The sequence below is a fragment of the Orcinus orca genome, chromosome 5 (assembly GCF_937001465.1).
Source record: "Orcinus orca chromosome 5, mOrcOrc1.1, whole genome shotgun sequence".
Taxonomy (NCBI): Eukaryota; Metazoa; Chordata; class Mammalia; order Artiodactyla; family Delphinidae; genus Orcinus; species Orcinus orca.
The window spans coordinates 138,557,769-138,573,130 of NC_064563.1; the positions used below are offsets into that span (position 1 = coordinate 138,557,769).

Sequence of the window (15,362 nt, forward strand, 5' to 3'; positions counted from 1 at the left end):
AGCTCTGTTCATCTCTCTCACTTCCCAGCTCCTTTGGGCTCGTTAACTCTCATCCTCTCACTGACATAATAGCCTTCAGAGTGGCCTTAACCAGATGAAAGTCAAGATCACTAATTTACCAACAAGATTTAATGAAACCTTCAGCAAACCATAAGCACTTTGCCAATGCCCTTAGGAAGCAGTCCTCACAGCATCCCTGTGAGGTCATTGTTGGAGTATCTTTGGCTGCAGTGGTCCAGAATCAAACCCAACAGAATTGGTAAAGATCATGCCCACAGCACGGCCCTGCTGTTAGAGGAATCGCACTTCAGAAAATTTACCAAGATAGTAGTTTTCCCATCTTTGTACTTTGTTAGTTAGTGTTCTCCATTTGCTTGGGTTCATCCTTTCAATCCCTTTGCTAATTAAATCACTGAAGAGTATATACTTGTAAGAATAGACACCATCAGTGGACTGCAAACAAAACTCCTTTCTGTAATTGATGATAAACCATTTCAGAGAAGACCAGGCTGAGTCTAGAGGGTTCAGATAACTGTAAGCGGAAGGCAGAGAGAGTAGTTCATGGCCATAGGACTTGGCCACCTGTGGACAACATGTGATGTTCGTTAAGTTAAGGACTGATGGGACATGGACCTGGGCCTCGGATTCTATGTCTTCCTTTGGCTTCATCTCATCCTGCTGCCTTCTGTCTTTGAGCACAATGGTGCACTTCCCGTAGGTCTTCTTTGCCACATCACAGAACTCAGAGAAGAGGCTGTCTTCTTGTTTGATGCATAACTCATCCCTTAGGAACATCCGATATTTCCAAGGCATCCATCCTTGACTACCACCGGCATGCACAATACACCAAGTTGGAGTTGGCGTGAAATAGCCATCACTAAAATCTTCCCCTGTTACAAGACTCTCAGGGATATAAGTTTCCCCCAAATATACAGTTGTAAACCCATCATATTGCAGTGTTCTCAGGGTTTTCAAATACTGGAGACATTGCTTCCTCTTCATGCTGTTGAATAGATTTCTGATAATAATGTTTCTTAAAAGAGGTTTTGCAAAGTGAGGCATGGTAGCTCTTCAAGTGTTTTTCAAAGCTTGAGTGTCTCCATCTGCAGTGATCTGGCAAGAGTGGGATGATGACCTCATAAAGGGCTTTCTTACAGCTGAGCTGGTCCCATAGATACACTTGAGATTTCAAAGCATCATGAAACACACACTCAGAACAATTCCTTTCTGGCTTGTATGACGTGGGAATGGGAATGGCAAGCCATCCAAGATGTTACTTTGACATTGCATCTGTAGTAGGTCTGGAGAGAGATTGGCAATTGTATTAGTTTGCTAAGGCTGCCGTAACAAAAGAGCAGAAATTTATTTTTTCACACTTCTGGAGGCTAGAAGCCCAAGATCAAGGTGTCAGCAGGTCTGGTTTCACCTGAGACCTTTCTCCTTGGCTTGCAGATGGCCACCTTCCCCCTATGTCCTTATTTGGCCTTTCCTCTGTGTGCCCACGTGTCTCTGTCCTAATCTCTCCTTATAAGGACACCAGTCCTGTGGGATTAAGGCCCACCCATATGACCTCATTTTACCTTAATCACCTCTTTAGAGACCCCGTCTCCAAATATAGTCACATTCTGAGGTCCTGGGGGTCAGGGCTTCAACATGAGATTTGGGGGAGACACAATTCAGCCCCTAAAGCAACCTTTTAACAGTGATGAGCCAAGTTCCTCACTCATTTCCATTTAGGTCATGAGGATGAAGTGTAATATATTTGTTCATTCAACCATTCTGAGCACCTACTATACACCAGGCATTGTGCCAGGCCCCAAGGGTACCAGTCATGATGTGTCCGGTGAGGCCTAGACACATATATGGTTTATGTCTGTGTACACATGGACTTTTTGCCTGCTGCCTGTCCACTTTCACAATCAAGAGTGGTTTTTCCAAGTGGCAGAAAGGGTATGGCGAACAGTGAAAGAAAGTCAGCCTGCATACCTGTCTTTCACTGGGGCTGCCAATTCTTGAGCTAATTCAATACCCCATCTACAAAGGACTTTAGTTTTATATACTCAAGTTTTATATACTTTAGTTTTATATACAGTTTACTTCAAACTCTAGCAGCCTCTTTAATTTCCTTTGTATTTTCTTGTCTCCTTAAAGATTTCATAAATGTGAATAATGGGTTCCCTCAAATGAAGATGTGGACAAACTGATTTATTGGTTTCTTTTCTCTACTTTTCTCTACTGTTGAATGGATGAAGGTTTTCTTGCCACAAAGTTTTCTTGGGACTCAAGTTTAGGCAATGCCAGACAGTAAGACTAACCTAGCATAGTAAAGTTAACATGAAGCCTGTGCTCTCCAAGCAACTTTCTCAGAGGCTAGAATCAGTGGGTCTGGGTTGATAACTGTGGCCATTTTCTCTTAGAATTTTTCTTCTGGTGGCAGGAACCATTTTCAGACCAAATTTGATATGGATGCTAAATATGTAGAAGTGTGGCTGCTTGGTTGAAGTGGTAATGGTGGTCCTAGAGCCCCCCCCTGTTCAGACACCCCTTTCTGCCTCCTCTCCCACAGGCCCCTGTGGCCTGGAGCGATGTGAAAACATTATATAATACAATGAAGTCAATTCCAAGACACAATTCTTTGCTTCTCTCTCATCCAATCTTCAGTTATGTATGGATATGAGAAACATGCTCAGAAGTGTAGAAGAAAATGTATAATGTTACCTTTGTGTAAATATATGTGTGTGTATAAATGATAAAGGATATACATACTTGCTTGCATTTTCAAATATAAACAACAGAAGAATAAACCTAACACTAATTAAAAATGCTTGCCTATAGGGGAAGGGATAGAACAGGAAGGAGGAAAAAAAGTGAGAAATCTTTTCTGAATGTATCTTGTTTTATAGTTTTGACTAGAAAATGTAAACATTTCACATTTTTTAAAAAAAACAAGAGTAAAAAAAGAAAACTAAAACACAATGATCTCTAAAATATGCAAGAAAATGGAAACTAATGAACCTCACTGCTTATCGTGTCAGAAACCAAAACAAACAAACAAACTCAGTAGCAATGTATACTCTACCCTCCAGATTATGGTCTCTCAATATTATTTCCTACTGAAGGAATCAGGGGTCCTTTGATTGTAGGTCTGGGGAAGGAAATGTGCAAGATGAGCTTGGGACATCTTGTCCAGCCTGACAGAAAGGAAGCCAACAAAGACCACAAGCATCCACCCTCACTGGCCCAGGGAGAGGCCAAGCCTGCATCTGGGCAGGACCAAGAAGTAGCCTGCCAGGCAGTAAAGTGGGTGGGGTCTGGACTCAAGCAAAGCATTGCACCATGGGCGGCCAGAGGAACTCAGAGAACGCTTCCCTTCACTCCTTCCCCTGATGCTATGCCTTGTGGCTTTCCCCTTCTTGACTTCAGGTTCTGTTGGGAGATACTAAGGACTTGGGAGAAAGAACAAAGCTTCACCTGGGTCACGTCCCACTTTGGAGAATGTGCAGGGTGGCAGAAGGACCACCAGGAGGCAGTAGGTATATGTCTCCTTGATGACTTATAAGGCAACACCTTTTAAGTACCTCCCAGGACTCAAGATAGAACCTTGCTTTCCCAGAAACCTCACACCCCACACCCCTTCCCAGTCACAACCTTCTCCCTTGGCCCTAAGAGTCACTACTATCTGCTTTTCTAGAAAACACTTCTGTACTTCTTTCTTCTCCACTGCCTGGGTAACGGATATTCTAAGGTAGAATGCTGTCACATGCTTAATTCATTGAAATTAATTTTGTATAATTGGGAGATCAAGGTTGTTCGGTTCAAAGACGGAGAGTAACAGAAATCTTAACTCAGTGTGTAAGTATTAGTGTGGTTCTGTTGGCACACCTGCCACAAATTGTGCTTGTCACCAAAAAGGGGGAACATTTGGAAACTGGTTTCACCAACCGTAACCTCCCCCCACCAAATCCCATAAACTAAAAGAGTTGCCGCACATATACACAGATGTGTGTTTACATGTGCTACTTCGAGTCTTATTGCACAAACTTGGTTGTGCAGGCAACATTATGCTTATTTTATTTTTTTTATACAGCAGGTTCTTATTAGTTATCTATTTTATACATATTAGTGTATATATATCAATCCCAATCTCCCAATTCATCCCACCACCACCCCCTGCCACTTTGCCCCCTTGGTGTCCGTACGTTTGTGCTCTACATCTGTGTCTCTATTTCTGCCCTGCAAACTGGTTCATCTGTACCATTTTTCTAGGTTCCATAGATATGCGTTAATATACGGTATCTGTTTTTCTTTCTGACTTTCATCACTCTGTAAGACAGTCTCTTATTGATATAAATCCATCACACTGGACTTGGGCATTGTAGAGGCTCCTTACCCCACCCTCAAGGCCAGAGCGTTGGCAGGATGCTGAGGCCACCCCTCCCCGCTGCTCACTGTGGGCACATGCGGATGTGCCTGCGTCCAACCCTGTGGTCCCGGCACCTAGGCACTGCAGTCCTGTTGGGGCTAACAACCTCAAGGCTAGGATCCGGCCCACTGAGGTGTGTGCCCAAGGCCACTGCCCCAGGAGACCCAGCCAACTCCAGGGGGCCCAAGAGTGAATAGGCTGAGGACCCTGCAGTTCCCCAACCCAAGAGGCTCTGTCTGGCCCCAGGCTTGAGTACAGCTCTGCCCCCATTCTCTCCTCTAGGCAGCCCTGTCCTCCCCTACCTTCTGCAGGACAAGTAGCACAATCTCAGCTACAGGGGAAGAGGGCCTGCCCTCAGGCTTTCGCCCTGGCATCCTGAATCTCCTCCAGGGCAACGAGCACAGAGCCCAGCACCCCCTACAAAGGGCAGGGCAGGAAGGAAAAACTGCTGGGAAGAAACCCAAAATCACTGCTCAGCAGACGATCCACCACTGAGTGTGTGTCTGTGTGTGTACACGTGGGTATCGGACTTTTCATTGTCCCACAACCCGCTGTTGGAGTGTCACCCCCAATGAGACATGTCTGTCAAGTGAGGTCACAAAGCCCCTGCTCTGTCGGTGAGTGGGGGAGATGATATTGTTCTAGAGCACTTAGTGCCGGAAACAGCCCTGGTCCCTCAACATGAAGCATCTTGGTTAATCCTCGTGGCGACCCATGGAGCTGGAATGATTATCACCCCGCTTGGGAGACAAGTCGCTTGGGAAGAGAGGACAAAAGTGCCCCTTCTCCTCTCTTTGCCAACCAGGAGAAGAACCCCTAGCCACCTTTTTTCCACACACACACAAAAAAAATTCTTTAAAAAAAAATCCTTCTAATATACTTTCTAGAGCTAAGGAGAGTTGACCAGAACTAAGGGGGGACTTCTCACACGCCTTGACCCTCCTCACAGCTGCTTTTCGTCACACGTAGGATGAGAGAATTGGACCAGACAAGGGAGGAGTTTCATTCACCCCAGGATGTGATCTTTCTCTTTCTTGTGAAACAAAAAAGATGCATGTGAGTATGGATGTAAGAGTGTGTGTGTGCAGAGTGTGTATACATGTGTGGAATATGTGTGTGTGTGTGAGGTGTATATATGGGGTAGATTTACACATGTGAGTGTGTATGTGTGTGTGCACATTCGTGAGTGTGTGTATATGTGTGTGGGATGCTGTGCATGTGTGTTGTGTGCAGATGTGTGTGTGAACGTGTGTGTCTGCGTGTGAGTGTGTGTGGACGGTGTCGTGTGTGTGAATTTTGAACCCGTGGGCCACATCATCCCCAGCTCCCTGCCGCTGGGAAGGAGCTGGAACCATCAGGGTAATCACCAAATTCTCTTCAACCTTCCTCAGCTCGCTTCTTGCCTCGTTTAATGGAGGCAATTCTCCCACCCCCAGCTTCTCCTCCCGCCTGCACCTGGAAGACAATAACCAGCCCTCAGGGCTTCAGCTGCTTCCTGACACTGCTTGGAACAGCACTGAGGAACTGTCAGAGGAGCTTTGCTTATACCTGGGCCCCGAGCTCAGGGGTTCTGATGGAATTGGTCTGGGGCGAGGCCCAGGCATCATCAAGTTTTTTACAGACTTCTATGTGATTCTAAGGTGAGGCCAAGTTGAAACCCCCTTTTGAGAGCAAGGCCTGATCAGAGCCTGGTGGGGACCTATGGGTGTAGGGCTGGCAGGGACCACAGAGTTAGTTTGAAAGGGAACAGAACAATTTTTTTTCCTCACATAAAATTTATAGACTTCTTTTTAATGTAGAAAAGTTTGAGTTTTATATGAATGAAAAGGATAGAATGTAGGGAATGGGACTGACCTTTCCTCAGTCCTGCGGAGACCTGAGGAACCTCCGTGGAACGAGGAGTCTTAGTCCCTTTGTGCTGCTGTAACAAGTTACCACAGATGGGGCTTAAAAATAACAGACATTTATCTCTCACAGCTCTGGGGGCTGGGAAGTCCAAGATCAAGGTGCCTGTAGACCCAGTAGATACAGTGTCTGGTGAGGGCCCACTCCCTGTGCCCTCAGACAGTCATTTACGCAGGGTTTCCTCACATGAAGAGGGCAGAAATTGGAGGAGGCAAGCCCTCAGGTCACTTCTCCTAAGGGCACTAACCCCATCATGGGGCCCCACCCTTATGATCTCATTACCTCCCAATACATCACATTGGAGGTTAGGATTTCAACATATGAACTTTGCAGGGGACACGAACATTCAGTCCTTAGCACATGGTTTGAGAACTTGGGATCTGGTTCAATTCTGTAGTAGCCATTGGTACTCTTCCTGGATTGTTTGGCTCTGGCCTTCCAGGCACAGGGTAGGATGGCACTTCCCCACCCCCTTGTGGTTGGGAGGACCATGGGCTACTTTAACCCGTGAGTGGTAGGCAGGTGTGATGTGCGTCTCTTCCAGGCTGGAGCATTTAACCATCCACGTGAGACTCTCTGGATTTCTTCCCTTCAACACCAAGACCAGAGATGTTTCAAACAGTGGCTGCTCCAGAAACCTGAGTCTCAGAGCAAGGACAGTAATGACACAGAGCAGAGCCCCAGCCAACCCACCGTGTGCAGGGGGCATGAGAGAGAAATGAACCTAGCCCAAACCAGTAGCCTTCTCATTCCTCACCTTGGATGAAAATAAAGGTATATTTTGGACAAATAATTCACAGAAATATCACATGGACCTAGCTTTGAACTTCTTGCCCACTGTTTGACAATATACAGGTTTCTTAGCCTCTCTGTGCCTCAATTCCCGGATAGCACACACCTCGTGGTGTTTATAAAGGGATCACCCAGCTAGTGTACATCAAGGCACCCAGCGTTTGGTAGTGTTCATTAAATGTTAGTTTTCTTCTCTTCCTACGGCAGCTTTAATGGACACGTTTGCCTCCCTGCTTCCATTTTCCCGACCACCCCCCCACCCCGCTCCCCAACAGTGCCCTGAGTTCGGTTCCAGTGTTCACCTGTCTCCCATGAAGCTCAGGTTCTTTTGGAGGAAGCCATGTCAACTCCTGCTCCAAGCTTAAGCCAATCAGCACAGCCCACTCCCCCAGCCACTGCGTGGTTCAGGGAGTGCTCGTGACATAAGCAGCCCCCAGTAAATCTTGGGGCTCTTGCCAGGACTTCTGGGCCCTGAGGACCTGAGGGGGGCCCAACCTTACTTCTCTCATCTCTCTTTCCCCAGGAGGAGATCTGTCCTCTGTCCTTCATGCAAAGAGCCTCGCTGACACTTGTTCAGACACATCTGACCCCAGCAGGGGACCTGATGTCCCCTGGGCTCCAGCTGGGACCCCCCCAACTTGTTTGTTTTCTGCTAATTAAACTTCCTAATATAACTTGTGCTAAGTGGGTTTACAAGGCAGGGGGTGTGGGGTAAAGGGCCCTGCCAGGCCTAGAGAGGCTCCCCTCTGCACTTCCTGATGATAAAGAGACAAATGCATGAAAGTTCTTGTCTGGGATTGGTGGCAGCTAAGGGCAGAAGGCATGAGGCAATCAGGGTTTCAAACAACCCAGGAGGAATACGACTCGGGGGGAGACAGCTCAGCATCTCCCCAGCAAATAATAATTACAATAATAATACTCTCCGAAGAACTTCAGGATTTGTGCACACATGAGAGCAACACAGAAATCCATGTCATGGAAATGATGTGGCTTAATTTGACATTTACGACTTTTATTGGAGGCTCATCAACTTGTTGTTTCACTTCATTAAATTTTCCAGTGTGTCGAATTATATTGCTAATGCTGATGGTGGATGACATAAATTTCTTTTTCTGCTCTGCTCTGAGGTTTATTGATCAATTTTGCAGTTCTGTTGTAACACATTGTCCCCAATCACCCACACTTTATACATGCTTCTTTTACAAAGAGTGCATGACCTGTGTCTTTCTTCCTATAAGGACACTAATCCCATGGTAGGGGCCCCACCCTCATGACCTCATCTAAACCTAATCACCTTCCAAAGGCCCTATTTCCTAATACCATCACATTGGGGATTAGGGCTGCAACATATGAATTTGGGGGTGGGAGCACAAACTTTCAGTCCATAGCACACTACCAATGGCCTAACTCCCCCACTGGCTGTCCACTAGCCTGTGCTGGCCTCTGTCCTGGGCAGTTGTTTTCTGCAGCCTTCCCATCGTGGTGCAGTGCACAACAGACTATGTGCTACCCTGCCTGTGAGTGGGCTCCCTATACCCCAATTCTCTTTATGCACCCATTCATCAGCCTTGGTTCTGCTGGGCCAGGGAAATTGTTAACTGCTGCCCAGAGACTGTGGCCCAGGCAACCATGTGAACCTCTCCACCACCCAGTGGCTGCAGCCATACCTTCTCCAACGAGGTCTGCACCTCAGCCTTAGGGAGGGGACCCCCTTCCAAGTTTGTCCTTCCCTGGGCACTCTCCCTCAGACCCTGGATATGCTTTAGAGTTCTCTTTACATCTTCATAGTTTCTTCCCTATTGTCATTTAATAATTCTTTATATGAAACTTCCTCTGTTCAAATGACTGCATGGTTTTTCTCTAGCTTCATTGGTGGGTGTTAGCATAGAGGCAGCATAGGACCTGGGGATGCAGAGAATGGGTAACAGGCACATGAGATAATACATGTAGAACATTTAGCAACTGGTACACACCAAGTCCTTTTATTTCAGCTGTTATTATTTTTAAATGAATATTGCTATTTTTTGGGGTACACCTGTAGGAGACTGGGCAAGGGGAGAAGGCTTTCTGGAGGAGAGGATATCTGAGCTGGCTTGAAGACAGACTAGTGAGTCAGACCTATGGGTGGAAAGGGAGCCATCAGGGCCAAAACCAGGAACTGACCCACCTCCCATGGTTGTTACAAGGACTGAAATGAGATAGAAAGATAAGTGTACTTTGTAAACATAGAGAGAGATTATAAACAGTAATAATCCAACTCCCTTTGCTTGCTGGAAGCAGACCTTAAGGACAACCAGTCCCCTGTGCAAATTCCATGCTCATTATATTTTGTCTGAGGACTGGACATTTCCACCAGGAGAAAGTGCCTAGAGAAAATTGTTAGTACCTACTGTCCCAAATGGAATAGCACCCATTGTAAATAACTAAGTTGACACACTTGCAACTTTCACTCATTCAGCAAATACTTATTGTGTGTTTGCAAGGAGTGAGTGATGTCAAAATTAATAAGATGTTGTCCTCATTTTTAAAATCATATTCTCATGCGTCGGTGGGGGACACAGACTGCAGACCAGTATTTGTAGTCTTATGTGATAAGTGCTCTAATAGATGGACCAAGTTTTCAGGTGCCCCCCTCAAGCACTCACCCCACCCTCCCTCTTCCCCATACCCACTCTACAGGGATTTGGTTAAATTTGGTACCAGCTTCTCCATGACTTTCGTTACTTCTTGATAGTTTAGCTAAAACTAAACTGGAACTAAAGCGTTCCTGTCCCCAGCATCCCATGTCCACCTGCTGCTTCAACTCTACCTGCCACAGACTTGACACATCACCCCGTCCCTTCACGGTCTCCCAGACCACTCACTTCAAGCGTTTGTTTCATGAGTTTCCTAACATTGTAGATCAGAGCTGGTGGGACTGGTGGTGGGCGAGTCATTGGAGACATTTCTCAGTGTGTTCTGCCATCAAGCTAGGTCCCTTAATCACCCTTCCGTCTTTTCCTCCCTCCACCTCTCTTGAGAAGCAAATTCTTCTCCTGGTCTCCTGAAGAATAGTTTCACCCATATTCAGCAGCCTCTGGGGTCTCACTTCCTGTACCAAATACTTGGTAAACAAATGCAGTTCTCATCCTTGGAGAAATTCTGTGAAATAAAATTTTCTCTTTGACCCATCCAAGTGTTTACCAAGTGCTATGGCAGCCCTGGAGGAGCAAACAGGTCTGCCTTAGGAGTCAAGAAAGTTCCACAGAGGGTGATATCTGAGCAACGGTTCTTTTTTTTTTTTTTTTAACGGTTCTTTTTATTGGCATTTTCTTCCTAGACTTAGTGCCCTCAGGTCACATAAGGGAGCTCATGACCCAGCCTCAGCCAGTCAGAGCTCTCCACTCCCTGGGCCCACCCTCAGTGATTGGTCCAAGGGGTGGGCAGCTGCTATACCTGATCCAATGCAATGCTGTCCTCTGACATCTGAAACGTGAGCAGAGGCACAAAGAGACAGCATGGGAGCTGAGCCATCTTCTGGGAGGACCCTAGAGAGAAGGTTCTCCAGCTGAGGGCACTGAGCAAACTGACCTCTCTCCTTCCTGAGGCCTGGATAAGCTGCTGCCCTTTAGATTCTGTGAGCTAGCTCAGTTGCCTTCTCCCAGATCCTCCCCCGCCACCCCCATTTTTTTTTCATGAGTTAACTAGAGTTGGTTTCAATTTTGCCAGGAGAAGAAAGTCTAACTTTAATTGAAGGGTGAGTTGACATTCTGCTCTCGTGGAAGTCTAGACAATCAGAATCAGTTCTGAGAATCAGAGCCACCTGCCACTCTACAAAAAGCTGGGTAAATACCAACAAATGTTTACCCTCTAAATTCTTTTTTAAAATCTTGTGGTAATTATATCACACCAGACAAATCATAGTGCAGCAGAGCTGATTAGACTTTTATTTAGAAGAGATGTGTTCTGATCCCCAGGAAAGCTGTGGTAACCTTGATTTGATTTGGTACAAACCCTAGTACCATCAGCCACAAATCCCAGAGGAAACCATTCTTGGAGACAGTGAACCAAACCCATTCTACATTGATTTTAATTTTAATTTTTTAAATTTTTGGCTGGGTTAGGTCTTTGTTGGTGCACACAGGCTTTCTCTAGTTGCAGCGAGTGGGAGCTACTCTTCGTTGCAGTGTGCGGGCTTCTCATTGCAGTGGCTTCTCTTGTTGCGGAGCATGGGATCTAGCCATGTGGGCTTCAGTAGTTGTGGCACGTGGGCTCAATAGTTGTGGCTCACGGGATCTGAAGCTCAGGCTCAGTAGTTGTGGCACACGGGCTTAGTTGCTCCACAGCATGTGGGATCTTCCAGGACCAGGGATCGAACCCGTGTCCCCCTGCATTGGCAGGTGGATTCTTAACCACTGCGCCACCAGGGAATTTCCTCTACGCTGATTTTAACTAATTCCCATGTAAGAGGAAGGCCTTCATCTGTCCTGATCTGCTAATCTTGGAGAAAACTTACTATAGGACAAAGAAAGAAAACGTGTCTGAATCTGGGACTCAGTTTGCTCTGTTCTTGTCTCCACCAGGGTTGATGAAACATGCAAATCTCTTCCGCAGTCACTGACTTGAACACACACTGTGGTGCTGGAACCTCTCCCTCCTAGTCCAGCTACGTAGGTTTTGCCCAGACAGTGATTAATTGCTGTGAGCCTAAACATTTTAGATTTAAGGGATTTTGCACAAAATATTCTTAATACCTGAAGTTCTTTCCCACCAGTCTAGCTTATAATGGAGCCTACATGGATCTAATTCCCACCCAAGAACACATCTCCCTGGCAAACTCTCGGCCCAGCTCCCCAGAAAGTGGGTAAAGTTGGATCAAGCAGGGAAAATGTCCTCGGATCCCATGTAACTAACTGTGTCTGGGTGTCAGTGGGAAGACAGTGGCTTTTGCTTCTTAGGAAATACCTTTGGAACCAGTCCTGACCTCATATCTAACATGGCAAGCCCTCTAAGGAGTTTCCACAATCAGAGTCAGGGGTTAGGGATTAAATGGAACAAAATCTCACTGAATGCTCTTTGAGAGGTCAAGTTACGAGAAATCTTGCAAGTGACTATTGAGCTGACATAAGCTTACCAAATCTGTGTTTTTCCTATAAACACAAAATCCTATAAAAATCTTTGTGAAAGAAATGATCCCACCTTACCACATCACATTGCTTTTTTTTTTTTTTTTTATCAAATTCCACTCCAAGGCCCACTTCCTCCAGGAAATTATTTCTCCAGTGGTATCATTGAGGATATTTTTGGTTGAGGGGGACAGAAAGCCTACCTCCAAAGGACTTACTAAAGGGAATTTACTGGCCCATAAACTAAAACATTCCGGTGGGAAATTAAGTCTTTGGGCACAGTCTGATCAGGACTCTAGCCTCTGTAATTTTCTCAGTTCTCCTCTTTATGTTGGCTTTTGCCCTCAAACTGGCTTTTCTCATGGTGAAAAAATGGCTCCAGCAATTCCAGACTCAGATCTGTGTTTAACACCATCCAGCACAAGAGAGGGCATCTGTGTTCCAGAAGTCCCCATGGAAGTCCTTCCTGTCACTCTAAGGCTTACTTAGGTCATGGGTCCAGCTTGGCCCCAGTCAGTGAAGCTGGAGATAGGATGCACTGATTAGATTAACCTAGGTCTCTTATTTCAGCCTTGCACTGGGAGTAGTTTCAGCTTTCTTAGAGCCATATGGATTCCCAAATGCAAATTAGGGGGTGTTGGATTAAGGAAGAGAAAAATGCATAATGAGGAAGCAACCAACAAGAAAGTGTGTATTTTGTCTTCAAATTCATTTAAGTTCTGACGTTTTGCTCCCATTTTAGTGCATTCTGCATTCCCATTCACTGTGGATTACATTTTTATCTATCTTTGTGTCTGCTGTTTTATCCTGCCCTGTAAGCATCTCAAATATATGGATGAAGCCCAGCCCTAACTGTATAAACACTTTTGCTGGAGAGCCTGTGAGATGATGATGTGGAAAATATGAAAAAAAGAAAAATAGTTGGAAGTCTATCTCATCCTCTCAAAAAAAAAAAAAAAAAAGCTTGGCATTTAATTCTAACCTTTATTAAATCATTGGGGCTAGTTGCTGACCACTGTCTGAAGACAGGGAAATACATTTTATTTGTAGTCCAGGGGACCCCTCCAAAAGCGAAACTAGATAAACTTCACAGAAGTTGGTATAAAATATATTTTTCTCTTTGCCTACTGAAAGCCACTTGTAGAAATTCAGTTAATCACAATCTCTCTAAATTAATCAGTCTGGTAGGCAAGATCCTATTTCTCTCTCTTTTTTTTTTTACACACACACAAACACACCACATCCTTTTTTTTTTTGGCTGCGTTGGGTCTTCATTGCTGCACGCAGGCTTTTTCTATTTGGGGCGAGCCGGGGCTACTCTTAGTTGCTGTATGCGGGCTTCTCATTGCACTGGCTTCTCTTGTTGTGGAGCGTGGGCTCTAGGTGTGCGGGCTTCAGCAGTCATGGCACATGTGCTCTAGGGCACAGGCTCAGTAATTGTGGCGCACGGTCTTAGTTGCTCCGCGGCATGTGGGATCTTCCCAGACCAGGGCTCGAACCCATGTCCCCTGAATTGGCAGGCAGATTCTTAACCACTGCACGACCAGGGAAGCCCAAGATCTTATTTCTTTTTGAAGCAGAGACAAGAATATAAGTAACAGATATTTGTAAAACATTTGAATGAATCGTTTGATGTCTAAGGTAACAAAATCTAAAAGTGACTGTTTTGTCTACATATACAACTTGAATTTCATGGACTTGATTCAGAGCACAGGACATCAACTGTTATGCAGATGGGTTCTCCTGTAGAATAAGGTAATACAACCATTACTTATAGCTATTACCAGTAGACTAGTCATTTCCTGATCCACAATAGCATCACCACCACCACCACCATCAACATCAACCACCACCACCAACATCAACCACCACCACCACCACCATCAACATTAACCACCACCACCACCATAAGCATCAACCACCACCACCAACATCAACCACCACCACCACCACCATCAACATTAACCACCACCACCACCATCAACATCAACCACCACCACCAACATCAACCACCACCACCATCAACCACCACCACCATCAACATCAACCACCACCACCAACATCAACATCAACCACCACCACCAACATCAACATCAACCACCACCACCACCACCATCAGCATCAACCACCAACAACACCATCAACATCAACCACCACCACCATCAACATCAACTAACACCACCAACATCAACATCAACCACCACCACCACCATCAACCACCACCACCACCCTCAACATCAACCACCATCAACATCAACCAATATCAACACCATCAACATCAACCATCAAACACCAACACCACCATCATGAACACCAGCCATCAACCACCACCAATACTACCATCACCACCATCAACATCAATCACCACCACCACCACCACCACCATCAACCATTATCACCACCACCACAACAGGGCTTATATTTACATATTTATTTTACTTTCCAAAATACATTCGTATGTATGATCTCATTAGCTCTTATCTACTTTGTAAGGTTGGCAGAAAACTGGCATCACTATCCTCACTTTATCTGTAAGGAAACTAAGGTCCAGAGGGGTGAAGTGATGTGTGCAAGGATAACAAAGTGGTCAATAGTCAAACTCAGACTAGAGTCTGGTTCTTCTGACTCCAAAACTAACGCTTTTTTTCAATGGTCCCCACCCTCTCAATGAAAATGAAGAACTTCTGAAAATGAAGATGTTGATACTGACAACTTTGGTTCGATATTCCAGTCAGAATTTTTAGAACGAATGGCCCTCTGGGACCATATATCCCAATGCTCACATGTTCCAGATGAGCCACTAGCCACTCAAAGTTCATGTGACCCTCTAGAAGTTGAATTTTCATCCAAGGAATTTGACTCCAAATTCAGCCTTCTTTCCATGACACGAGGCCACCTTCACATATAGAGTTTCCCAGATTACTCTAAGAACACTGGATGTCCCACGCCCTTTCCTGGAGCACAAGCTTTTCCAGTGAAGGTTGAGTTGGGCTGGAAGCCACTACCCCTGCTCATCTCAAAGCACCAGAAAGCCTGAGAAGGAAACAGGATGCTGGCTTTTTGTCACACCCCCATCCACCAGTGGCTCAGTGATGCTCTTCCAGCCCCACTCAAGGGCTCGACTCCTCTCTCAAGGT

The 15,362-nt window shown here is 45.6% G+C and overlaps 2 protein-coding genes across 2 annotated transcripts in view; one reads left to right on the forward strand and one right to left on the reverse strand.

Annotated features, from left to right (window-relative positions):
• SMIM11 (small integral membrane protein 11) overlaps window positions 1-15,362 on the forward strand; it is a 70,205-nt gene that overhangs the window by 20,256 nt on the left and 34,587 nt on the right. The gene's annotated exons all lie outside the window — the stretch shown is intronic.
• C5H21orf140 (chromosome 5 C21orf140 homolog) lies at window positions 115-1,128 on the reverse strand. Its single transcript, XM_004264537.3, has one exon. The coding sequence runs from the start codon at window positions 1,060-1,062 to the stop codon at window positions 292-294; it is 771 nt and encodes a 256-aa protein (XP_004264585.1). The 5' UTR covers window positions 1,063-1,128; the 3' UTR covers window positions 115-291.

What these genes read in the sequence shown, in the direction of transcription:
- C5H21orf140 (XM_004264537.3), bottom strand. Translation starts at nt 1,062, where the DNA reads ATGCCTCACTTTGCAAAACCTCTTTTAAGAAACATTATTATCAGAAAT.